This window comes from Prunus persica, chromosome G7, assembly GCF_000346465.2.
Source record: "Prunus persica cultivar Lovell chromosome G7, Prunus_persica_NCBIv2, whole genome shotgun sequence".
In the NCBI taxonomy this organism is placed as follows: domain Eukaryota; kingdom Viridiplantae; phylum Streptophyta; class Magnoliopsida; order Rosales; family Rosaceae; genus Prunus; species Prunus persica.
Genome location: NC_034015.1, coordinates 16,313,107 through 16,336,887, shown reverse-complemented (window position 1 = coordinate 16,336,887; position 23,781 = coordinate 16,313,107). Strand labels below are relative to the sequence as shown.

The 23,781-nt window shown below is 37.6% G+C and overlaps 4 protein-coding genes and 1 non-coding gene across 7 annotated transcripts; 1 reads left to right on the top strand and 4 right to left on the bottom strand.

Moving 5' to 3' along the window:
* Nucleotides 201-272, top strand: TRNAE-UUC. Its single transcript has one exon. It is a non-coding gene; the product is annotated as a tRNA-Glu (tRNA).
* LOC18769108 (ATP-dependent DNA helicase DDM1) lies at nt 1,066-7,869 on the bottom strand. Of its 3 annotated transcripts, none has more exons than XM_020569412.1 (16): nt 7,270-7,869; nt 6,977-7,041; nt 6,229-6,522; nt 6,058-6,141; nt 5,303-5,649; nt 5,005-5,194; nt 4,734-4,909; nt 4,082-4,151; nt 3,805-3,994; nt 3,165-3,260; nt 2,987-3,081; nt 2,789-2,908; nt 2,210-2,329; nt 2,000-2,098; nt 1,792-1,902; nt 1,066-1,576 (listed from the first exon to the last, which is right to left on the bottom strand). In XM_020569412.1, exons 2-16 carry the CDS (start codon nt 7,031-7,033, stop codon nt 1,334-1,336), a joined length of 2,292 nt encoding a protein of 763 aa, XP_020425001.1. In that variant the 5' UTR covers nt 7,034-7,041; nt 7,270-7,869; the 3' UTR covers nt 1,066-1,333. The 3 variants fall into 3 exon arrangements, with proteins under 3 accessions (XP_020425001.1, XP_020425002.1, XP_007204642.1); XM_020569413.1 differs by lacking the exon at nt 7,270-7,869 and adding an exon at nt 7,145-7,252; XM_007204580.2 differs by lacking the exon at nt 7,270-7,869 and having other exon boundaries at nt 6,977-7,252.
* On the bottom strand, nt 8,077-11,525 carry LOC18771343. The gene is made up of 12 exons (XM_007201960.2): nt 11,082-11,525; nt 10,729-10,888; nt 10,417-10,617; nt 10,269-10,333; nt 10,134-10,173; nt 9,963-10,024; nt 9,756-9,842; nt 9,493-9,543; nt 9,145-9,366; nt 8,761-8,854; nt 8,494-8,634; nt 8,077-8,395 (listed from the first exon to the last, which is right to left on the bottom strand). Exons 1-12 carry the CDS (start codon nt 11,322-11,324, stop codon nt 8,313-8,315), a joined length of 1,449 nt encoding a protein of 482 aa, XP_007202022.1. The 5' UTR covers nt 11,325-11,525; the 3' UTR covers nt 8,077-8,312.
* On the bottom strand, nt 13,059-18,554 carry LOC18771623 (U1 small nuclear ribonucleoprotein 70 kDa). Its single transcript, XM_020567955.1, has 10 exons — nt 18,251-18,554; nt 17,796-17,910; nt 17,614-17,693; nt 17,442-17,517; nt 17,290-17,354; nt 17,134-17,196; nt 15,562-15,643; nt 15,320-15,482; nt 14,561-14,632; nt 13,059-14,170 (listed from the first exon to the last, which is right to left on the bottom strand). Exons 1-10 carry the CDS (start codon nt 18,365-18,367, stop codon nt 13,429-13,431), a joined length of 1,575 nt encoding a protein of 524 aa, XP_020423544.1. The 5' UTR covers nt 18,368-18,554; the 3' UTR covers nt 13,059-13,428.
* Nucleotides 19,965-23,582, bottom strand: LOC18769199 (proline-rich receptor-like protein kinase PERK4). Its single transcript, XM_007204551.2, has 8 exons — nt 22,837-23,582; nt 22,055-22,579; nt 21,769-21,855; nt 21,598-21,668; nt 21,419-21,495; nt 21,089-21,233; nt 20,809-20,970; nt 19,965-20,709 (listed from the first exon to the last, which is right to left on the bottom strand). Exons 1-8 carry the CDS (start codon nt 23,504-23,506, stop codon nt 20,449-20,451), a joined length of 1,998 nt encoding a protein of 665 aa, XP_007204613.1. The 5' UTR covers nt 23,507-23,582; the 3' UTR covers nt 19,965-20,448.

Genomic DNA, 23,781 nt, shown 5'->3' with positions numbered 1-23,781 from the left:
GTTTGGGTTTAGACTTTTATCAATGGCGGTGTTTGGGTGGGGCTGTGCATGGCCTGTCGTTCAATTTTCCCGGTTAACGGATGGATGGTTTAAACCAAGAATTTGAGTTTCGATAAAATAGTCGAATTTTCTCTGGGTTGTGGTTTTTGTTGGTCAGAAGCCAGGTTTATATGCATGTAATTATACTCTCATTACAAGCATCCGTTGTCGTCCAGCGGTTAGGATATCTGGCTTTCACCCAGGAGACCCGGGTTCGATTCCCGGCAACGGAACTTTTTGCTATTTTAAAACCATTTTCATTCAAATTTCTTTTTGGATATTATTTTGGTGAAAGTTTCTTTTGCCTTAACCTTTTTCATTCAATTTTTTTTCTTTCGATATTTACATCCCTTGATTTCAAACATTTTATTTTGAAGCCTTCTTTTTATTTAGTTTGGTTTGGTTAAAAAATGTTTAAAAATCGAACCAGAATTTATATAAGTTGATTTTGAGCGGCTTAAACCAAATCAGACCATTTATGTGTATATTTATTTATATTATATTTTACATGTGTACTCTTATTAGATAATAACTATGTATGGTTATTTGAATTGAGCTATATTAGTTATTGAAATTTGAAGTTTTATAGCATGTTGAGCTTTAGGATGGTTTTACTCTAAAAAATGATTAAAGTATGGAGCAAGTTGTAAATTTGTTACTTGTAATTAGGAGAATAATTTTTATTTTATTTTATTTTATTTTGATAGGCTTAGGATAACAATGTTGAAAAAATGCAAGAAAGAGAATTGGGTTTAGCTCAAACTGATTGAATCAAACCGTCTTAAATTGGTTTGGTTTGATTTGATTATATTTCCTTTGTAACTTTAGTTAAAATTGAACTAAACCAAACCGTTATAGTATAATTAATTCGACCGTAATTTTGAAGTGAAACTGATCCAATTCAACCCGTGCCCGCACCTGCCCCAAATTCAGAGCATTCAATCGGATCCCCTTGAAAAATACTTTCGTGAGCAAAACATATTTTATTCATTGGCAAATCACAAAGAAAGAATAAATAACAATTCATTCGTTGAAGAACTAATAATTTGATATGGCTGGGCCATTTTCATTAAACATTGAAACTGCAACTTCGACAAGGCTTGGCATGGAACTTGGATCTTCCCAATACAAAAATACAGCTCGATTTCTACCATATACAAAATAATCGAGCCCCTCCATTTTAGCTCCCATATCACCAGGGGTAACTTTCCATACTAGAAAAACATCAACATCCAAAATCCACTGATGTGTAAATAACTAAACTACCCCTACCAAGTTCAAATAACACTTAAATCTAACTATTGAGGGTGGCGAGCATGCCTCCCCCTGCAGTTGGTAACACCACCTCCCAGCCAGGGCCTTTAAGGGGAAGAGCACCGGCAATGCCATCGCCCTTCTCTTCCTTATGATCATCAGGAGTAACCACCAGATCACTGCGATCCAACACCCTCTCCAAATCTTCGTCAGTAATCATGGTCTGTATCATCTTGTCTTCAGCAGATTCTTCTTCTCGGAGCAAAGCTATAAGATCATCTTCCTAAAAAATTATTTAAAAAATTGGCATCAAGTTCAAATCACAGTGAGCATGATCTTCAACTCGCATACGTGGCCAGATTGTCCCATGCAAAAATGAATGAAAATTGTATTTGAATATTTAAGACTTGCAAAATTGATTTTTGCAACTATGAGATTCTTTCTAGAGCAAGATTTGCTATTTAAGTTCTCATAACCAACAAAGGACAGCATGCAAACCTCGAGGACATCAGTACAACCAGGCTTCGCCTTATCTTGATGGAACTGCCCTTTCCCAATCACCACGTGTTCAAGCTTCAACTTGCTAAAAGCTCTTTTCAAAATCCGACCCTGTTAATTCACATCTTCTCAGAAAATTTTCCCAATATACCAAATAAAGTACACCTAATTATATGACAAATATTAAAACCCTGCATCACCAACTCACCTCTACAGATTGTGCTGTTGTCAATCTGTAAACATGAACAGGCTTCGTTTGACCGATTCTGTGACATCGATCCATGGCCTGCAAATCCATTTGAGGGTTCTGGTATGCACATGTAAAATAACAAATCAAATTAATCCTGCGTGAATGTTGAATTGCAGTAAAAGAAAAATAAAAGAAAGAATTAAAGAGAGGAGAGGACCAAGAATATACCCAATCACTGTCATACAGTATACAAGTATCAGCTGCAGTAAGGTTGATACCCAGTCCACCAGCTCTGGTGCTTAGAAGAAAAATTCTATAATTGCTGTCCACATCATTGAACACTGCAATCTGCTTGCAATAGAATATTTATCAATAAGCAATGATCCTAAAATAGGGGTAACACTAAATTTGAGTAAGAAAACCAGTTGTGCAATGAGGAAATAAACTCTCAACCCTACGCACTGTCAGAATCATAGCCTATGGCCAGAACTGGAATGGTTTTGTCTGCCAGAGGTATTCCACTTCAAATAACCAGATCTAATTGTTATATACATGGTTTAATAATAGATGTTAATCCAAGCAACAAATACAGATGGCATGGTTGAATTTATTTCTGCAATTATGCTTAACTGAATGACATAATTACAGTACAGAAGTCAGAAAAAAAAAAAAAAAAAAAAAGACGGCTACAGTGCTGAAAAAGAATTCCAGTTTTAATGCAGCCAAAGCACGAGATACCGCACATCTACTAAACAATTAGATAATCTCCAACAGAATTAAGACTTCTGATTCAAACCAATCACGAACCTGTCTTTTCCGTTCTTCAAGTTTCACACTTCCATCAATTCTACAGACTTGAAATCCTATCTCACCAAAATAGTAATCCATTATATCCAAAATTTTAGTCCACTGAGAGAAGATTATAACCTGAATACAAAACAAATGGAAGATAGTTAGCAACCCAATAGCAAACAAAAATATACCCAAAATAACTGGTAGACATACTTTGTGTTTGCGGGCAAACAGCCGCTTCAACAGTCTGTCCAGCAAGCTAAATTTGCCACACTGCTCAACCATCTGTTCAACAGGTGGGTAGAAATCTGTCAAGAAATAGAAATCTGAATAAGGATTGGTCGAGCACCCATTTCAAATGATAACACTGAATTAATTTAAAGTGAAGTACACGAGCCGTCAAATGCAGCCTCTAAAAGGTCAGGATGACAGCAGTTCTTCCGAAGTTGGACCATCAAATTGTTAAGCTTTCCCTTCATACCGCGTACTGCAAGTTTGAGAATTGTTAGATAACATAAATAACTGCACAATATGATACAGTAATAACTAACCGAGCTAATCATCATATTTATATAACACGCCAAAGTTAAGGACCATAACACAGGAAACAGAAAAAGGTAGAAAGAATTATAGTGATCCAAATTTAAGAAATTGGGGACAAGTGGTGCTGCGAACAACCACTGCAGAAATGATACTAGACAGCCAACCTTTTGGGATCATTTACAGAAAATATAAAATATAGGAGCAACCAGAAAATCATTAAATTATTTTTCTGACTCGTCTAATGACTAAATAATGAAAAACAAATCCAAGGTCAACCCTATCTGTTCCACAAAGGTCAATTTTGACAGTCCGGCATATTGATATTGGAAGATACAGCATTTTCCCTATGATATGCATCATCAGTGTCTTAACTGGTTAAATGAGACTACCAATGGTTCCAGGAAAACCACATGCACAGAAAATTAGGACCTTATATATCTTCCTACAATGCAAATCGCAGTTTTCACTAATACAGACAGATGTCATACCACGGTCCCCCTTCTCAAGTAGATAATTCTCCAGTGTCTTATTTATCAGATGTTCCTGTAAATGTTTTTGATGTTCTGTCATGGATGCATATAATATGATTTCCTTTTTCCTAGGAAGCATCTGCTCAACATCAGTCTTCATTCTTCGAAGAAGAAAGGGACGCAATATGGCATGGAGTTTTGCTACCATCTGTGGACAATTGAAACACCTTATTCATCATAACACAGTTCAAATTTTCTATAAAAATGAACCCACAATGTTTGCAAGGACGCATACTTGGGCCTTTCTCTTCTCTTCCAGTTCTTCCATCATTGCTTCACCATTGCACTTTCCTGCTAAATCAAACCTACCAACAAGAATGCACTAGGATAATTATCTAATAGTCATACAAAAGAAATCTATTGGTCTTCCTTTTCCACAAAAGTTATTCACCCAGCATATCATGGGCTTAGGTCTTAGCAAAACATAAAGACATATAGTGTGGTTCTTTCAACAGGTAACCTTCTAAACAAAAGATACTATTTTAATGACATCACAGTAATGATTGAATCATGTCTACAATCCAGATGAATAACGGAATTGGACTGGACAGGTAAACCCATATTACGCCAAAGAAAATGCTTCTGACTTATTCCTTAACTGGACATTTGAAGGATTTCCACATAATATATAATAGTTGCATGTTTACTATTCCAGAGATTAAAAATATTACTAGGCAAGATGCTTAATTATAAAAAGTATGAATATACAACAGTTATTCAGTTGCCCATTGCAGTTTCTAGAAAGCAGGTGGTTCTCAAACTAGACACCTAGTGGAGCTTGATATCGTCCATCACCAACCAAAAATATTTCCACCTTGATAGATTAACGAGTTTGCGAATTAACAAGCATCAAACTGGAGAAAAAAAAAACAAAAAACCATACTTACCATGACTCAAATTCTTCATGGGATGAGAATATATCAGGCAAAATGAAGTTCAACAATGACCAAAGCTCTGCCAGATTATTCTGCAGAGGAGTTCCAGTCAAAAGAATCTTATTTTCTATGGGTAAGAATTTCAATTGCTGCAGTAACTTGCACTTTGAGTTTTTCAATCTGTGTCCCTTCAATAAACAGATGTAGAATAGGTCAACATTCATGCTATATTATAGGTTTTTCTTAATGGAAACAATATCAGTAAACGGACTAGTCTACTCACTTCATCAACCACAAGATATTTCCACTTGTAATGTCTCAAAAATCTTCTTGCATCAGCCATTGCGACTTCATATGAAGTAACAATTATAGGGAAGTTAGGGCCAATTGCTCTAGGCATGTGCTTCCTTCGTATCTCATCCCTCTGTTTCTTGTCCCCATGGTAGACTATAGCCTTTATTGAAGGGGTGAACCTATTTGGGGATAGAAAGAAGGTAAAAGGAAGAAATAAAGTTGACAGATCATTGGATGAAACTATATTCAGAGAAGTTAACCAAAAAGAATCTATTTAAACCATTTACCTTGAGAATTCATTTACCCAGTTGGAGAGAGTAGATAGAGGAGCAATTACTAAATACGGCCCATCCAATCCATTCCCTTTCAGATGAGCAAGAAAACCAATGGTCTGGATAGTTTTTCCAAGTCCCATTTGATCTGCAAGGATCCCATTCAGCCCATTTTGCCATAATGAGATCAACCACTTTACACCTTTGATTTGATAAGACTTCAATTGTCCACCAGTCAACAGAGGCACAAGTTCCTTTTGCTCTTTCTCAACTCTTTCTTCCTCAGTGAGGTCCACATCTTCAGTTTTCTCACCCTCTTTAGATCTTGTAAGCATAGCTTGAACTGCCCTCTTGGCCTTCTTCTAAGGAAATGAAGATAGTAAAGGTCAAGAAGACATAGAAATATACCAGGAACTTAAAAAAGACATAGAAATATCCAATAAACTTCTAATGGGATGAAATTTAAAACATAATTAAAAGATATATTCACTATATTCCAAAAGAATATTTAGACTTTATTATGTCACCCAGCAAGCAAATTTTCTCCCTTGGAAAAGATTAATCCACTTGGGACAGAAGACAAGAGCAATCGGACCACCCAAAACCTCAATAAATAGATGTCCATCTGATAGATAAGTGTGACAATACTAATTACATCTGATAGGACAACTATACAAGAACATCCATATATATTCATGATCAACCAAACCAGACTCAAATGAACAAGATATCTCATTTTGGAAAAATGAAGGAAGCATGGAATTTCTTACGTTATTGTAGGTTGCAGTGGCTTTTCTTTTTCTACCACGACCTTTCTTTTCCTCAACAGTTTCAGTCTGCTGCTCGGCTCCAATCTAGCATAACATTTCATTTTATAACTTAATCAGCAAAAAGCATAAGAAAGAATTTACCATTTAAGAGAAAAGTGTAAGAGAAGGTACAAGTGTGATGTTATCCATTTTCTCAAGCAAAAACTGTGAGTAAAGCTGAGTTTGTGTTAGGAGCTCATCCAACTTGGTAATCTGAGTGTTATTCAAGTTGGGTAACTGCTCTGCCGCCCTTTCTTTTTCTGCCTCCTCTTTCTTCACCCGATCTTCAAGCAACTTTTCTTCCACCTCAGTCAAGGCTTTTGGTATAAGCAAGGAATCCTCATTTTTTTCATCAGGAAGTATCTCCTCCTCTGATTTGACCTCGCTCTTATCTAATTTGACATCAATCTTCTCCTCGCATGTTTCCTTAAACATGATTCAATACAACAACATTACAAAATGAACAAAACATGGTTAAAAATGTAACATTAGTAGGAGTTCGAAGCAAATATAGACCCTATTTATAAAATCCAACAGAAACCACACACTAGGCATCTATAATTTGTCACACTGAAGCCTGTCAGGACTATAAGAGAACATATTTCATAGAAACAATAGATCGAGCATATGCATGCAAACATCATTTTCTCACAGCAAGACCAAAACTCGAAAGTTCTTAATTCAAAAAGTACGTGAGAGACATAGACACACACAGACATGATTTATTTTCTACAAAATTCGTTATTTTGAGGAATTTCTTGTCTTTCTACTCGTTCTTCAAACATTTTCCTTCAAACTCTGCCACATTCCTAAGAACCAACCAGACCGACAGAGAGAAGCTATAGAAACAACCGCCATTAGAAAATTAGTGAAAGCAAACCTCGTCCTCGAGAACCGAAGTCGGGGAATCTGCTGAGGCATCGTTCTTCGCCGCCATTTCAAAATCTAAAGGTGAACAAGAAAAAAAAAAACATTTTCAGTACATATTAACCGAACAGAAGATAAAAAATTCCAAATAAAAATAATTAGTGTTTCATAAAACACAAACCCTAGGTTTCGGGTTCCAAACAATAACCACACGAAAAAGCGAATAGAAAGAAGAAAAAAAACGAAATAATGAAACTTAAATATAAACATTAAAAAACACACGAAATGAAGGAATAGGAACCGTACCCAGAGTGAACCGCAGAGAGAGACGAATGCCTCCAAAGCACACAGTTGCAGAGAGAGAAGAGAGCAGGGAAGATGAAGAAGCGCTTGAGAGTTCAGATATTATTGAGAGAGAGAGAGAGAGAGAGAGAGAGAGTAGTGGGTGGAGCAGAGAGGCATATAAAGTAACCCAAATTTATTAATTTTCTCAAGCGAGCGAAGTGACTGGGCGGGAAAACGGGGTTTGAATGTTGCCCTAGAACGAGCAGTTAATTACTTCTGCACCTTTCTTGTTTTACGATGTTTTCCTTTTTTGTTGGTTTTTTCTTCACGCAGGGTGTTATTAGTCTTTTCGGTGAATGGAGATATTGGTGGGTTGGGTTCCCAAATTGAAGGGAACAGGCACGCTTTGTCCCGCATTTTCTCGGATTTGTCGTTATTGAGTCCACTCTTTGGAAAAATACGATTAAAAAAAAAAAATTAGTTCAGTTTTTGGATATGGATAATTATATGGAATGTTTTTATTTAATTTTCTTAAGCTCGTCACCTTTGACCAATTTCATTAGGAACTTGATTTTCTCCTTGAATATTATGTTTTTTTTTTCCTCTTAGTGATAGTATTGTATATATTTGATGTTTCACAATTTAAAGATTGGATATGTTGTTGTATATAACGGAATACAGCTAAATTTGACTTCTTTTGAAACGCCTTGTTAGCCAGAAATAGAACAATGAGAAAAAAGAGAAGAAGAAGGGTTATCATAGTTGACTATGACAAACTAACAAAATTTAGGTTTGAATTGAAAAAGAGAAAGCATTTCAAAAAAATTATTTTAATTGGAATTCTACATGGACATTCTCATTAACAATGCAATGTTGGAAACGATGACGTTTTAGAAACTGATGGAACAATGATTTGAAAATCCAGTACATAAATATCAAGTCATCTTTGCCAGAAAATTACTGGAAAAATATACAACAATATTTAAAGTAGACTGTGGTGTGGATAATAGTTATTGTGGGTTGACAAATTCCACAGCAAACAAATAGGATATTACACAACATGCTTAGGACTGGTGACAGAAATTTTCAAATCCCATGTACTCTTGATTCTCCATCTTCTCAACCATGTTTGCTATCCCCACCCCACCTGAACAAACAAACAAACAAACAAAAACAAAAAATTAAGTACATTAGTGAAAAAATACTTGTTCATTTTGCTTTTGTGTGAGTTATTTGTTGTTATACCTAAGCTGATTGCGCTCACAAAGATGGTCAAAGCTAGTATGAAGATGACAATGGATGCCCTCCCAAGAACTGCAATTATCTTTCTCACTACATGCTGACCAGTAAATGCAGCAATTGTTGCAACTAAAACAAAATAAGCAGCTGCAGCATAGAGGAAACTTGGAACAGTTAGTTTTTTTCTTTCTTCTTTTTTTGGTATATATAGAAGATATGAACAAATATAATTTTTGAAATCTCAGCTGAAGTTAGATTATTGCTACTACTTACCATAGGGGACTGGGAAACGGTTGAGAAGGTAATACTGTACAACTGACATGGAGGATGAGAATAGCATTGCAAATGTGGATGTAGCACTTGCTACCTGCCAAAGATAAAAAAATCATCAATCTCGTTTCGTTTTCCTGCTTATTTCGATTGCAGATGTGATTTTCTCTTCCTGATGTTTTCGGTTATGATACCCGAAAATGTATGTTATAGATGATAGGCTGATATATGTTCTCTGAGCTGAGGCCAGTCCGGCTGACTTGTTAATGGCAGGTTATCTAGTTGATATCTTTCTAAAGCTTCCTTTGCACCAATGGATTTGGGCTGGACAAGATTTTCTGACTGATAAAAAGAATAGAGTGAATTTTGTCTTGCATTGAACTATACCTGAGGAGGAATTCCCAATTCAAGAAAAAGGGGTCCCAAGATGAAACCGCCTCCCAGCCCAAGTAGGCCACCCACCATACCAGCTACTATCCCACAGCTGCAGTAAAGAAAAATCTGATGCAACTTCCAGTTTGTGATTTCCTTTCCTTTGGATGCAATCACCCTGGTGCCTTTGCATAAGCATATGGCTTCAAAGAGCGTAACGGAGACTGCAATTGGTACCTACAAAATGATAAAATATTATGTTCAACTGGACATCATTCTTTTTATGTATGCTTGAGTGTACATAGTTATGTGTTTCTATAGTGCTCTTGAAAGAAATCTTACTACTCTGGTTGTTAACCTTACCTGCAAAGAGTTCAGGACCCAGAACATGGTGGAGCAAGTTTCAGTATATGTCTGCACAAAGTTCAGATACACTAATTCAGTAACAAAAGTTAAAATCATGGCGCTTTGGAAGCAAATGCAGAGGAATTAGAAAGATGGAACTTGATTGCATTGCTAGTGATGATCATATCTTTTGGAGAGCATTTTAAGGTCCGGTATGCGAATAGATGAGTTCCTAGAAAAGCTTCTTTAGTTGTACAGAACTACAGAGTAAAATAACTTACCTTAACAATCTGAACAATAAGAAAAGCCACCCAGACATACACAAGCATCGATAACTCCTTCCAGTAAACGTTGTGTGATATAGGCACCTGGATAGAGTGGTTCATAATATCAATAAAACAAAAACTGAAACAACTTAAAAATTGCAGATGACAAAGAAGTTGCAAAAGAATACTGCCCTAGAGTGTTCTGATATTCTTGGAACTTACCTGCTCATCTTGCAATGAAGCAGGACCACCAGGTAGTGGTTTGTAGTCTTCTCCAGAACCATCTGCAACAAAGGAGATGCGCACTTTAGAGTTTTCTTTTAGTTGATATTAGTGTATAATCTCTAAACTTGGTCTATATGTATAGGAATGTTTGCTTGGATGAGCACTCACCGCCAGGTTTGGACTCCGATTCCAACTGCTTTTCTGCTTCCTGAAAGTCATTTGAAATCTCAAATTCCTTGTTACTAGATTGGTACCAGACCATAATCATTGATAGCTCAGGAAATAGTTCAGTGAAAACCTTACCTTCTTCATCATTGTCTCTTTCTTCCATGTATCTACGCCTTTCATTAAAGCTTTTGCTGCTGTACCTGCCAGAATTCAGAAGAATATCTAATAAGATTATTGGGAGTATTCAAAGTAAATAAGGAATTTGTGTTCAAAATGTTATTACCTAAGAAGAGAATGATAAGTAGAACTGTGACCATCCAGTCGGCGAACATGACGTTGAAGGCAACTCCTATGCTGATGCCTAGCATGAGCATTGGCTGAAAGAGCAAAGCCAGATCATAATCTATAAGGGGCATGTCCAGTGTTGGGTGCCTAAGTCTCAAATTGAAGTATACTGTTGAACCTGCAGCACCCATTATCATACCTGCATGACCAATAGGATGGCATACAGTTCTTCAATTCTGTCTAAATTGAATACATTAAGATTAAATTAACAAGTTAAAAGAAAAGATTAAAAGGAAAAGTGATTACTAACACTTGGAAATGGCAGTGGAAGACTTGGGATCAAAACCAATGATCAAGGCAAGCATTGGTACAAAAATACCTCCACCTCCAACACCTCCCACACTACCCAATGCTGCACCAAAGAATCCAACTATTGAGCCAACTACAATTTTCCAACCAAACTTCATCTCCTGAACAACCAAAATATATATTTATATGTCAAAGTCAAAATACCACAACAGTAAACATGAAAGGAAGAATCATAAAATTTTATAGGAAATTAGATGTAAAAGTTATATCCCCTTTATGCTATCTATCTCTTTCTCTCTCTGTGTTCTTGCTGGAGATGCATGAACTATGGTGTTTAAGAGAGATCAAACTCACTGGCCAAACAGGCTGATAAGAAGATCCTCCAGCCTGCCATAGAAAATTGACCACTTTCACAAAAAATGCTTCATGTATGTCTTGCTCAATAAATTTTGTTGGCTTCTCATCTTTGAGAGGCCTCTCTGCACTGGCAACTTCACTTGTCATAAGGAGGTTAATGAAGAGTGCCCATGCTATTGCTATTGCTGCTGCTCTTGCTGATATTGTAACTGCCCTCGGAGTGACCTTGGTTTGAGCCATTCAGGTGATGATAGTTAATAGCAAGGCAATGAAGTTATGGTTCAGAGAAGCTGTTTCTATACAGAAATAATACTTCTGTTGAATGTTCTGCACTTCCCTTTTCTCCTCCTCCTAGCTTTTTTAAGTATAGTGCACAATTCGGAGTGCACTCTTCTAGTACTGCCTACTGTCCTGCTGTCTACATTTATAATCTCTCTCTCTGCATGTGTATTGATTTGGACTTCATTAAGATTATACAAAATTTACATATGGGACCCTCAAATCCTATTTACCCTCTCTCTCTCTCTCTCTCTCTGAGTTGGGACCCTCAAATCCTAGTAAGAGTGTAAGTAGGGACTGGGGAGTGCTGAGTCATCAAAGCTTTGCTGCAATCATGCCAACTCACATTCATAAAGTGATATAGCAGGGTGAAGAAAACACCAAATGCTACATCTCTAAACTTGCTAAAGTATCACTAACTTAACATTTTTTTGGTGTCCTTCATTCTTTATTCTCAAGGAATCTAGAGGAGGGTAAAAAAAAAAAATGGTGTTTAAGCTTGAAAAGGATCTCAAGAAAATAATAAAAACCCAAACTCTCAAACAGGTTTTTCTTTGGCATTTACACAACAACAGTCAAGTCAAAATTGCAAGCTTTGCAGTAAAACTCTGCCAAACAAACAGTCCAAATCTTAAAATGGTACAAATCATGCTCCACAGTACACAATGATGCACCCCTTTAAAAATTACGAACAAAAATTCTTAATCTCAAATTTGGATGGAGCAAGAAATAGGAAGCAAACATAAGAGGCTTTTGTCCTCAATATGTCATTTTTCTAATCATGAAGCTTCCCAGAAGCTCAATGGAAGAAACTGGAACTGGCAAGTGGGTTCACTTCACCTAATGATTTTGAAATGATAGTTTTCAACATTGGGATTTATTTGATGCCCAAGTGATTTTAACGTTATTTTGTTTCTTTGTTGTCATGGTTACTTGTTTTCTAAACAACCTGCTGGCCACACAAAACCTCTGTTGTGATTTTGTTTCTTACCATAAAGCAGGACAATGGGTTTCTTCCTAGAAATTTCCGAGAAGCAACTTCAATTTCTCGAGGCAATGCAGTACCAACACGAAGAAGCTGTAAGCAACAGGTGCTGTGGCACTTTAATATATGAAGCTTCATCGCTGCTTCTTGGTTTTTGGCCTCTTCCAAACAAAAACACAACACAGCCCCCTCTAAAATTCCTATATTTGAATTATAGAGTTGTTCATTTGACTCATTGGCTTGTAACTAAAGTGGTTAAAATCATTTACCTCGGAGAGTTTTAGCTTCGATTATGCTTTATATAAAATTATATAAAAACAAAAGATTTATATTGAAAACTAGACTGGACCATTTGTACCAAAAATAAAAAGCTTGGACTGTGTAAAACTGGAACACAAATTAATTTGAAACGTTTGGGCATGGGTAACCAGAAAATTGTTTTATCAGTGAAATTTGGTTAGAATGGAAGACTATTTGCATGGGCCCGCATACTATCGGGCCTCATTTTATTCCAGCCCAATTATACAACGTACACAGAATTCCATCAGAAGGGGGTGGTGCCTGCATGCTAATCAGATCAGATAAAAAGACTGATGTGCAATGCAATGCTCATAAAAGGGGGTGGTGCCCGCATGCCTGCATATTTATGAAATCTGGGTAGGTGGCAAATAGAATTTCAAGATGCCTGCAGGTCCAGGAGACAAATGAGATGCACAGTCCAAGACATCTTGGAATTAAATGTCTCACACTAATCCACCAACAAATTCATTAATTTTCACAAATTTAAAAGGTTTACAAAAGAGGGGAAAAAAACCTACCCAATTCCACCACCGTAAACGTTCAGACATTTAAATTACCCAACACATAACATCCTCAAGCCAGCTTAGTCGCAAAGACATTTAAACACAGCTCTATGTAGGATTGAGTAGAAAGAAAAGGGAAAAAAGAAGAACAAAACAAAAGACCCGACACAGAAAACAGCTGCTGCATAAGACGCAATATTAGAGTGCTGATGAACCCAATCAGAGTGAATAGCTAACCAATAAAGCACAAAAACTTGAGAGGTATTCAATTTCAGTCTTAATACTCATTGTAATCCCGAGAGAGTGATCTAGATGACCTCCGATAATCTCGCTCCACATCTCCATCCCTATCCCTTTCGCGGGACTCAACTGGTGCTTGTTCATAATGGTAATCATCCTCCTCCATTCGATCATAGCGATCATGCCCGCGATCAGGATATTGTTTGTAACGGTCATGGTCATGCTGGACATCCAATTGATCATACTGGCTACGATGATGTTCATAGGGCTCAGCATCCTGGTCAGGGTCGGAGCGCCTATGGCCATGTTCAGGTTGTTCAAACCACCCCTGGCCGTCTTCCTGGGCACTGTGGTCATAATCCCGTTCCCTTTCGCCATGTCGGTCCCTCTCATGTTTTGATTCAGTACGGTGATCATAATCTGATTCCTTGTCACGGGAACGGCCACGATCATGCTCAGGGTCCCCAACTTCATAATCCCTGTCTCTTTCTCGAGGGCGATCGCGATCCCGATCCCGAGTTTCTCGATCACGTTCATAGTCACGGCCACGATCACGTCCTCGCTCACGAGTTCGATCACGATCACGACCACGATCTCTTTCCCTATCCCTATCCCGGTCCCTGTCCCTGGTTCTATCACGATCTCTGTGGTGCCTATCTTCCCTGTGATCACGATCCCTAGGCTTGTCATGGGAGCGTTCACGGGATCGCTCACGGGACTTCTCCCGTTCTCTCTCCTTGTCTTTCTCTTTCCCCCTTTCACGGGATTTTTCTCTATCCCTGAAAATCAGTTCACTCAATATCACTCACATAGAAAGCAATAATGAAATTGCATTAGTAATAATAATAAAAATTCATGAATACCGACAAAGCATGACCAAATGCCAGAACAATTACTTCAAGACAATTGTTACAAAAAATAAATTGTATTAACTATCATTAGTACGCAAGTTAAAAGCAGTACATAACCATGACAGATTGAGTGCACCCAAGGATATCTTGCATGCTTTTTGTTTTCACCTCTTTTTTTGTTTTTCATATTTTGAACAAGCTTTTATAATAATAATAATAATAATAATAATAATCATCATCATCATCATCATTTAAAGCTGAGCATCACTACTACCAAAACCTTTCAAACAATGTGCAAAACATTTTGGAAAATCTTACAAGTCTACATGCCGCTCCTCGCGTACCCTCGGCTCCTCGGACCGGGGTTGTCCTCCTGATTGTACTTGCTCCCTAAGCAAACAAAGATAAATGTTAAAGTTAACAAAGGCACTTAAAAAAAACATGCTAAACATACAAGAAAACAAAGTTTTCACCAGAACACATCCAGCAATTTTATGACACAACTTGGAAGTTGACAAAAAGATCATGTTCCCAAAATCCCATAGCTTATATCATAAACACAGTACAAAACAAAGCAGTTAGTTTTGATAATATAGATTACATATTAGGAAGACAGAAATCTCTACCAACATACCACTTAAAGATGAGTCATAAAACAACCACAGAAGATACAATTCTCTTCATTTATTGGTGCTCACATAATGTTGGTTACTATAATTTTTTCTGCAATGGATGACTATTACATTACCATTAACTATATTTGACCACATATGGGATTAAGGAAAAAAAAGACATGTACAGAAGAGATTAAACATCTTTACCTCAGTAGGAAAAACTTTGATATCCCCTATAAAACTTCTAAAATTCAAGCATACTCTACAAATAATCTCACATATTTTCAATTCTGAAACTAAAAGAACACCTTCATCCCCATGTTTATTCAGGACAAAACATAAGCACTTTAGGCAATGAGGTCCATCTCTCTTACAACTAAATTTCTACTGTACAATATGCACAGTATTTGCACATCAGTTTTCAATGACTAAAGTCGGGAAATGTTGGAATCAAACTCCTTACCTTCCTGAATATCTCTGATTAACTTCTTCACCTCCAACTCTGGTGGTCCCAAGCCCACCACCCAGTCGGCGAGGACGCCAGTTTGGGACTGTCCTCCCACGTTCAACATCTACAAGAACCCTTCTGCCTTCAATCTTCCTCCCATCAGCTTGCTTGTATGCAGCTGTAACATGCATATAACTAGTCTTATAAACAAAGGACAAATCATATTGCAATTTAGCACATAAAGTATTAAAGCAAACCTTTCATGTCCCGTGTATGCATGTACTCAATGAATCCATAGCCTCTAGGTTTATTTGTTTCTTTGTCAGAGACCAATCGAACCTGAAATTTCATAGAAGAAGAATACGATTAATAAACTAGATATAAAGGATTCTGATCTTAAGCAAAGAATGCTTAAGACTAAGTAACTATGGATAGATGTTTTAACATCTACAACAAAGCATCATACTGCAGAAAAATATTGAATCCTAAATGGCACGGCAGACAGGCACTATGCCTCTTTAGCCGTGCTCACCTTTAAATCATACAGCTTCCATCGCAAGATGCATCATCACCGGCTAGAGTTGCAGAAAAACTGACATTTGTGGCCAACTTACCAGTTGAACAGACTATTATCCCCTTACCAGGGAGATTTTTTTAATAATAAAAAAAAATTTGTAATACTATTAAAAATACCAGGACATCCCGCGGCCGATGTGGTTTTTTTTTTTTTTTTTTTGGGATAGCCTTCAAAGCCAAAAGTAGAATTTTCAGCAGAAAATGCATGTACTAAAAATTCAAAGGAGAAAGAGATGCTAATACCCCCGACTTGTTTTACCCTGTTGGTCTCCTTTTGTTGCTTGAAATAAAGTCCAAAAGGCACAATGCATCACTGCTCTGCTCAATTTATAGTATTCAGCTTTGCTATGCAGGATGAAGCATCATTTTTGGGATTGGATAGGGAGAAATTTTGGAATCAAAGATACCATATGCGAACAAATTACCACCTTACCAGGGATATGTCTTGAATGTTAGAACTTAAAACCAATACATATCCTAGAAACACCCAGTTCCAAGATCTCTTAAATAAAACTACATTAAAGAGGGAGCTAAGAACGGAGCAAACCCATACGAGATTACCAGTATACTCGCAGTGACACCTGTGTTAATTTTTAAGTCTTATAAACTCAGCTTTGCTGTGCAGGACGAAGCACCATGTTCGGAATCAGGTAGGTAGAAATCAAAGATATTGATGAATACTCACCCCTTACCAGGGATACCTCTCGAATGTTAAAACTTAATGCTAGTATATACCCTAGAAAGCCCAATTCCAAGATCTCTAAATAAAACCATATAAAAAACAGAGCTATGGAAGGATTTAAACAAACCCGCAAGACATTACCGGCATATTTGCAGAGACACCTGTAATAGTAATACAAACTTGCATAGACTCCACTAACAATAAAACTAATCAAGGAGAACAGACTCGAAAGGCATCACCAGGCATTACCATTTATAGTTATGGCTGGAAACAATGCATTATCTCAACCCAGTTGGCTGAATGAATTTTCAAATTCAGTTTATTATGCAGAAAATGTATGAGACAGACTCTTTAGGGTTCTAACTACATAACTTCAGAAAAGTTCAGTAATATGTACCCCAGGCATCTTTTTGAAAGAAATAGGAAAAAGGAAAACAATCCTGAGAATACTTTTTCCAAATTCAAAGATTAGAAAATCTGGGATTTTTGTAGAGAAAACGAAAAGGAACAAGCTACAATGCAAGTGAACCTCTTACCGAACCCCCTTGGGGTTGCTCAAAAAAATACCTACCCGTTTGATTGGACCATAAACGTCAAACTCCCTTTTGATTCTGCTCTCAGTTGACTCATAATTCTGCAGGAATACAATGAAGATTACACGTCAACCTTAATGAATACGAAGAATAGCATGAGGAAAACCAATACGGTACCCAAAAATGTTACTCACCAGTCTAGCGATAAACAAAGTCTTATATGGATCTCCAGAAATATTTGGGTCATTATTTGGATCATCTGCACAGAAACGGATATAAGGAAAACAAGGTAACATAAATTTTAAGAATCCAAAGTCTTACAATCAAAAGAAGAGTAGGTCATCACATTTCTCTAGCTCTTCTGCAGCCTTTGCTGCACCCTTGTCAAGCCTTAACTGGTGTATCCGAGCCCTTCTTTGTGTCTGAATCCAACAAGACAGAAAGCATATATGTTTCAGTATGAACACTGACTTCATAAGGTTATGTCTTCATACAAGAATTTCAAGTTAGAATCTTACAGGAGTTTCGCCCTTTTGGACAGGCGCAGTATATTCAGGATCTCCTGGCTCCGCAAACTTACTCACAAATTGCGCAATCCCTTCATTAACCAAAAATAATACAAAAAAATTAAGAGCTACAACCTAAAAAGTCATGCCAAATTGGAAATTATTCATGCCCCCAATAAGATCTACTAAAAAACCTGTCAAGGGTGGGCATTTTCTTTTCTCTGGAGGCGGTTTAAAATCCAACGGTGGTCGAGGCTCAAACAGCTTCAAAAGGTTAGTTGTTAAACCAGTGGGGTGACTCTGACCAATCTGCAGCGCAAACACAAAAATTACAGATCGATATTCCTTACAAAATAAATCCAGACTTTAACTAAGTTTACAAAGCAACCAATACAGAACGCCCAGTCAAAAGCAAAAAGCAAAAAGCAAAGTATGTTCAAATTCTGAGTACTATCAATTGACATGCAACAAAATTCAATAAATTATAAGAAAACTACAAAGATCAGCTACATATTTAGCTAGGGTTTATCTAAAACATGAAAATCCTATATTAATCAAGTAATTTGAGAAGGATAAAAACAAAAACTTAGCCTCACGAATAGAAACACTAAACCTAAACAAGTAAGAGGAAGAAACCCTAAGGACGAACCAGTTTGAGCTGAAGAACATTAGCGCGGTTCTGGGCCTTGGTTCGGCCCTGAACGGCGGCGTTTTGGCTGCGCATGAAGGCATCGTTGTTGTTGTTGTTGTTGTTGTAGTCGCCCATGGCGAATCGATCGGAGCTGAGTTATGGTTTCTGAAGCAGTCCGAGTACTCTGTACTCAGATGATGAAAGTTGCATAAATATATGGGGAATCCGAATCCGGATCCGGTTGAAACAGTCGGGTCGGACTGGGAAAGCCAGATAGGCGGCAGCGAAAATCGGAGAAGGGTTTTCGAGAAGGTATTTATAGACGCCAAATTATGTGTGAGCTTTGTCCTTTTGTAATGTCAATTATATGCAACGTCGGTTAAAAAGTTAAAAACGAAGGGTAATTACTTTTTTTTCCCGGTAGTTCGAAATATTTTTTTATTATTTATTTTTTTACCAAATCATATTTTCGGTGTTTGTAACCAATTTTCAACATTTTGTTTCCATCATTTTAATTTTAACAATTCTGTTCGCCTAAGGACTTAAAATTAAGGTCGCGTGAGCACCTATTTAATAAAGACCCTTGCAGCACATATAATAAAGAGAGTTTAATTATTAATTATATGTGTTATTGGATTAATTTAAAATTTTTTATTAAATATGTGCTCACATGACTTTATTTTTAGGTCTTTAGGTGAGCGGGACTAACAGCTTTAATTATATAGTTTTGTTTATTTAGCAATTGAGTCTTACAACTCTAACATTGTTAAGAAGATAGACCTAATTCTTAGGTTTTTTTTGTTGATTTCAAATATTATTGCACCCCCACAAAGGATGGTTACGTATTGCCACATCGAAGTTCATCTATTAAATTCACAAAACAAAATTTATGATTCGAACTTGATTACAAATCAAACAAAACTATATGACTAATTATGCCAAAGTTCTCTATAAAAAAAAATGCCAAAGTTGAAATGACATGGAAAATAAATCAAACTACAGAAACCAAAAATATTCTAGTAAATATAAATTATATTAACTAAATCTTAATCTAGTGGTATTTTTCTACTACATAATGTTAGAAAAAAAAATTCCATATTCAATTCCCCTTGTAAATATATAAATCATATTAACTAATAAAATTTTAATCTAGTGATAATTCTCTACACAGTCGTTAATTTGTTTTAAAAGTAGCCATTCTAAATTGTTAATTTGTTTCAAGTATGACATCATAAATTGTTAATTATGAGCAGTTCCGCCTATCTCCAAGTTGGTTCAGGGGACAGATTCAAAGAAAGCAATGGGGAAAAAAAAAGCTACACTTACCATATTATTATCCCACATTTCTATATCATATGATGTGACATATTCATATCATATGTCACATCAATTAAATGAATGAAGTGTATTTTAATAAATATAATTAAAAAACAGAAACTAGTATTTTACATGATGTGGTATGTACACATCAGCTGCCACATCATGTGATATAAAATTGTGGTGTAAAAAATGTGGTAAGACTAGTATTATTCTTAAGGATAATATATTTGTGTGATCCTATAGAGTTGATTTGCAAGGAGGTGCTCTAGCTACCCAAGGGATCCTGAGCCGCTTCAATTAATATCAGTGCATTTATACGTATTTAAAAGAATTCTAACCATTTAATTAATCTAATGAAGTTTAATCACTCCCCGCCAGTATAATCATATTGCATTAAAAATTCACATTTTGTAGCATATATACAAATATATTTATTGAATAAAATAATCAAACATTCATGGCAATTCATAACAATACAGATAAGCTATCTTCTTCTAAGTCCAAAGTATTTGTACGAATATAGTACAAATCCATATTTATCAAAGAAAACAAGTTAATCAAACTAATTAATCAAGATCTGGGTCATCTCAATTGGCCCCCAAAATACACAATTTCCCAAAGCACATGCCCCTCTCCCCCCCCAAACGCCCTTCCAATGTCACTCCAAACTCTCTCTCTCTCTCTCTCTCTCTCTCTCTCTCTCTCTCTCTCTCTCACCTTTCTTGGGTAAAAATCCCAAATCCCAAAATTCAATAGCAAATTAGAAACTGTAGCCACATTTTCATCCATAAGCAGTATGATCAATTGTTTTTCTTTGTACTGTGTTGTTGTGAAATTATGTCCTCTCTTAGTTAAGCTCTTGTTGGACATTAATTGTTGTGGTGAGGGCTCAAACTTTAAAGGAGTTGCTGCTTTGGGTTCTTGGGTGTGCCAGACATTTCTCTGGAGTCATTACTTGAAGTCCCAAACTCACTGCTCCCAAACTCCTGGCTTGACAAGGCCAACTTTCTGAACTTCTTCATGTCTGCATTGTATGCCTGCGTGTCGTAGTCGGAGCTTCCTCCGCCGGCGGTGGCGTTGAACATGGAGCTCTGCCCTGGTTTTGTCCCCTCATTCAAGTCATCTAGTGACACATCTCCTTCGAGTGCACGTACAATCTATTTTTTCAGCATGGAGTGTTTGTGTTATCAGACTGTCAATCCCGACTAATTAATTATGAATGATAACGTAACATATCCGATGTATATACACGTTACCTGGCTCATCTTCGGGCGCTTTCTAGCAGAGTGACGGATACTTGCAGCAGCGCAGGCGACCATGCGTGCCATCTCCTGAAGGTTGAAGTTATTGTCCAAGCGGATGTCAACTAGCTCCAAATTATTGCCTTCCTCTAGTGAACGGTTGAGAAGTGGTCGAGCCTGTACATTTAATGTGTCACATTATTATTTTCACAAAAATTAAGAGAGGAAGTAAGTAAGATTTATTATAATTAGCACTCAAAAACTTGCAAAGATTAATAGATGAGGAAGTACGAACCCAGTCAACTAAGCTGTCGTCCATTGCATTTGAAGGATCCACTGGTCGCTTTCCAGTTATGAGTTCCAGGAGCATGACCCCAAATGAGAAAACATCTGATTTCTCTGTCAATTTTCCACTTGATGCATATTCTGGAGCCAAATACCTGCATTGTTTTGATACAAAACCAAATTTATATTAATCTGGTAATTAACTGGAACAACCACTAGTAATTAAGATAAGATTGAGTTAAATTGCTGTATTCTTCAAAACTCAGACAATGTTGAGAGTATTATTCCAGATCGATCACTCATAATCATCGCCAATTGATTTTGAATCGGATGAACTTACCCGAAAGTTCCCATAACTCGTGTAGATACGTGGGTGTAATTGTCAGAAGACAACTTGGCCAACCCAAAATCAGCAACCTGAAAAAGCAAATTAAAAGGATGATCAAGGTGGTTGATTGATTGATTTTGGGGTATGCATGCTATAAGCATCACAAAAATACGTATGTCAGCAACACATACCATGGCTTCAAAGTTGAAATCAAGGAGAATGTTAGCAGATTTAATATCACGATGGATGATTTTCGGGTGGCCTGCATTGATTCATTTAATTTCCGATTAAGTAAATATATGTCGAGAGAGAGAGAGAGAGAGAGAATTAGAATAAATAGCTAGGTGCTTTGACTTTCTTACAATCTTCATGAAGGTATGCAAGCCCTTTGGCAGATCCAACCGCAATCCGAAGCCTAGTTGGCCAGTCCATAGGTGGAAGACCCTTTCCTGCAACCCATAATTTTATCAACATCTCATAAAATCTGGAGAAATACAGCTATTTAGATGGAATTTAAAGATTTAGATAGATGATCAACTAAAATATTAGCACTCAAAATTTAGTTTAAGTAACTGAAAAAATTGTGCTGTGTTGATATTTGATCGTAACATCGACAATGTAGAGTATTATAAGTGTATTCAAACTCACCATGCAAGTGATATTCCATGGTTTTGTTTTCAACAAATTCATAGACCAGCATTCTCTGCCCACCAGCAATACAATATCCAACCAGCGACACAAGATGCCGATGATGAACTCGGCTAATGATCTCCACCTCGGCCGCAAATTCTCGTTCTCCTTGACCACTGCCCGACTTGAGACTTTTCACTGCAACCTCTTTCCCATTGGGCAAGACACCTTTGTGCACATACCCGAACCCGCCCTGACCCAACAAATTCGCCTCTGAAAACCCATTGGTGGCAGCTGCAAGCTCATCATAAGTGAAGGTGCTCTTGTTGAACCCAAGTGACATTGTTGGCGACGGAGGTGGCAATGGTGCCCCCCGGGGTCCTGAGAAATTGGTGCTCGCTTCGCCACTCAGCGGAGGTGGCCCCGAAGGCCAGGCACCACCACCAGGTGCTTGGTTGTTTAGCCTCACCACATGGTCACCTTGTGGATTATTCATGTCATGCCAATTTTGTTGCTGTGTATTGTTGTAATAGCCACCACCACCTGTGCAAATATAAAGTTAATGAGGCTAATCTCAAGATTGTTTATATATTGGATGATGAACACCATGTGAATCTTTTCTTCTATATGAGTTTTTTTGTTTTTTTTGGTCAATTGAAATAAAGTGACAAGAGATATTATAATTTCATAACACCACGACTAGATAATTTCACAGTTGATGCGTACTTATTAAATCAATAAGTAATTAAAACATATGTGACATCATGTGGTGAACAAAATTAAGGGTTAGGGTTTGGCACCTTTGTGATGATCAGCAGGATCTCCATAGTACTGCATTTCACGACGCTTTCTCCTCTTCCTTCTGATGCAAACCACGCACACCACGAGCAAGGCAATTATAACCAATGACGCCCCAATAGCCACTCCGGCTATCTTACCTTTATTATCCGTTGATGATGAGCTGTCTTCATCAGAGCTATCCGTTGATGGGGTGCTGCTTCCTTGTGACGGAGGCGATAGTGCACCAGTGGGAGAAGTCTTAGGACGCGCGTGTGGAGGTGTTGTAGCGGCAGCCGTATCATTTGCTTCAGTAACAGCCGCTGGAGGTGTCGGCACAGCCGGCGGTGATTTTGCCGCCTGCTCCTTTGGAGGAGGAGGCGAACTGGCTGGGGTCGCTTCCTTTGGCGGAGGTGGCGAGGAGGATGGCGCTTTCGGTGGAGGTGACGATGAGGAACCCTTGGGAGGTGGCGTCGAGTCCTTTGGAGGTGGCGGAGATGATGGTGGAGGTGATGACGGCGGCGGCGATGACGGTGGCGGTGCTGATGGTGGTGGTGAGGATGGTGGTGGTGACGAGGGCGGTTTCGCAGGAGGTGATTCCTTTGGGGATTCCTTTGGAGACGGCGATGACGAGGAGTCGTCTGGTGATGGTGGTGAAGTGTTATCCGGGGACGGAGCACTATCAGAAGACATTATTCGTCTCTTGATCAACCTCCGGCCAAGTACCACTTCACCTCTCCCGTAACTGCTCGCCTCAATGATTGAAGACCCCCTAAAACAATTTGAAAGCAATAATAAGGTTTTAATTAGCAAATTAAAATCAAACCTAAATTCATGCAAGCATATGCATATATAAAGAATAAGAGAAATTGAAAATGTGTAACGTTTGATTAATGTACATGTAAAATGTGCTACCAAGTAGAGATAACAACATTAATCTCCCCTCCAGGACCTCCAGGACCCCATCG

What these genes read in the sequence shown, in the direction of transcription:
- LOC18769108 (XM_020569412.1), bottom strand. Translation starts at nt 7,033, where the DNA reads ATGGCGGCGAAGAACGATGCCTCAGCAGATTCCCCGACTTCGGTTCTC. An exon ending in CTTCGGTTCTCGAGGACGAG is followed by an intron (nt 6,523 to 6,976) that starts GTTTGCTTTCAC and finishes ATCATGTTTAAG; the next exon opens with GAAACATGCGAGGAGAAGAT. An exon ending in TGTTTGCCCGCAAACACAAA is followed by an intron (nt 2,909 to 2,986) that starts GTATGTCTACCA and finishes TTTTGTATTCAG; the next exon opens with GTTATAATCTTCTCTCAGTG.
- LOC18771343 (XM_007201960.2), bottom strand. Translation starts at nt 11,324, where the DNA reads ATGGCTCAAACCAAGGTCACTCCGAGGGCAGTTACAATATCAGCAAGA. An exon ending in ACTTATCATTCTCTTCTTAG is followed by an intron (nt 10,334 to 10,416) that starts GTAATAACATTT and finishes GAATTCTGGCAG; the next exon opens with GTACAGCAGCAAAAGCTTTA. An exon ending in CTTCATTGCAAGATGAGCAG is followed by an intron (nt 9,843 to 9,962) that starts GTAAGTTCCAAG and finishes CACTCTATCCAG; the next exon opens with GTGCCTATATCACACAACGT.
- LOC18771623 (XM_020567955.1), bottom strand. Translation starts at nt 18,367, where the DNA reads ATGGGCGACTACAACAACAACAACAACAACAACGATGCCTTCATGCGC. An exon ending in ATGTTCTTCAGCTCAAACTG is followed by an intron (nt 17,911 to 18,250) that starts GTTCGTCCTTAG and finishes TTTGCGCTGCAG; the next exon opens with ATTGGTCAGAGTCACCCCAC. An exon ending in TGCAGAAGAGCTAGAGAAAT is followed by an intron (nt 17,355 to 17,441) that starts GTGATGACCTAC and finishes GTTTCTGTGCAG; the next exon opens with ATGATCCAAATAATGACCCA.
- LOC18769199 (XM_007204551.2), bottom strand. Translation starts at nt 23,506, where the DNA reads ATGTCTTCTGATAGTGCTCCGTCCCCGGATAACACTTCACCACCATCA. An exon ending in TGCATACCTTCATGAAGATT is followed by an intron (nt 21,669 to 21,768) that starts GTAAGAAAGTCA and finishes GAATCAATGCAG; the next exon opens with GCCACCCGAAAATCATCCAT. An exon ending in ACGACAGCTTAGTTGACTGG is followed by an intron (nt 20,971 to 21,088) that starts GTTCGTACTTCC and finishes TTAAATGTACAG; the next exon opens with GCTCGACCACTTCTCAACCG.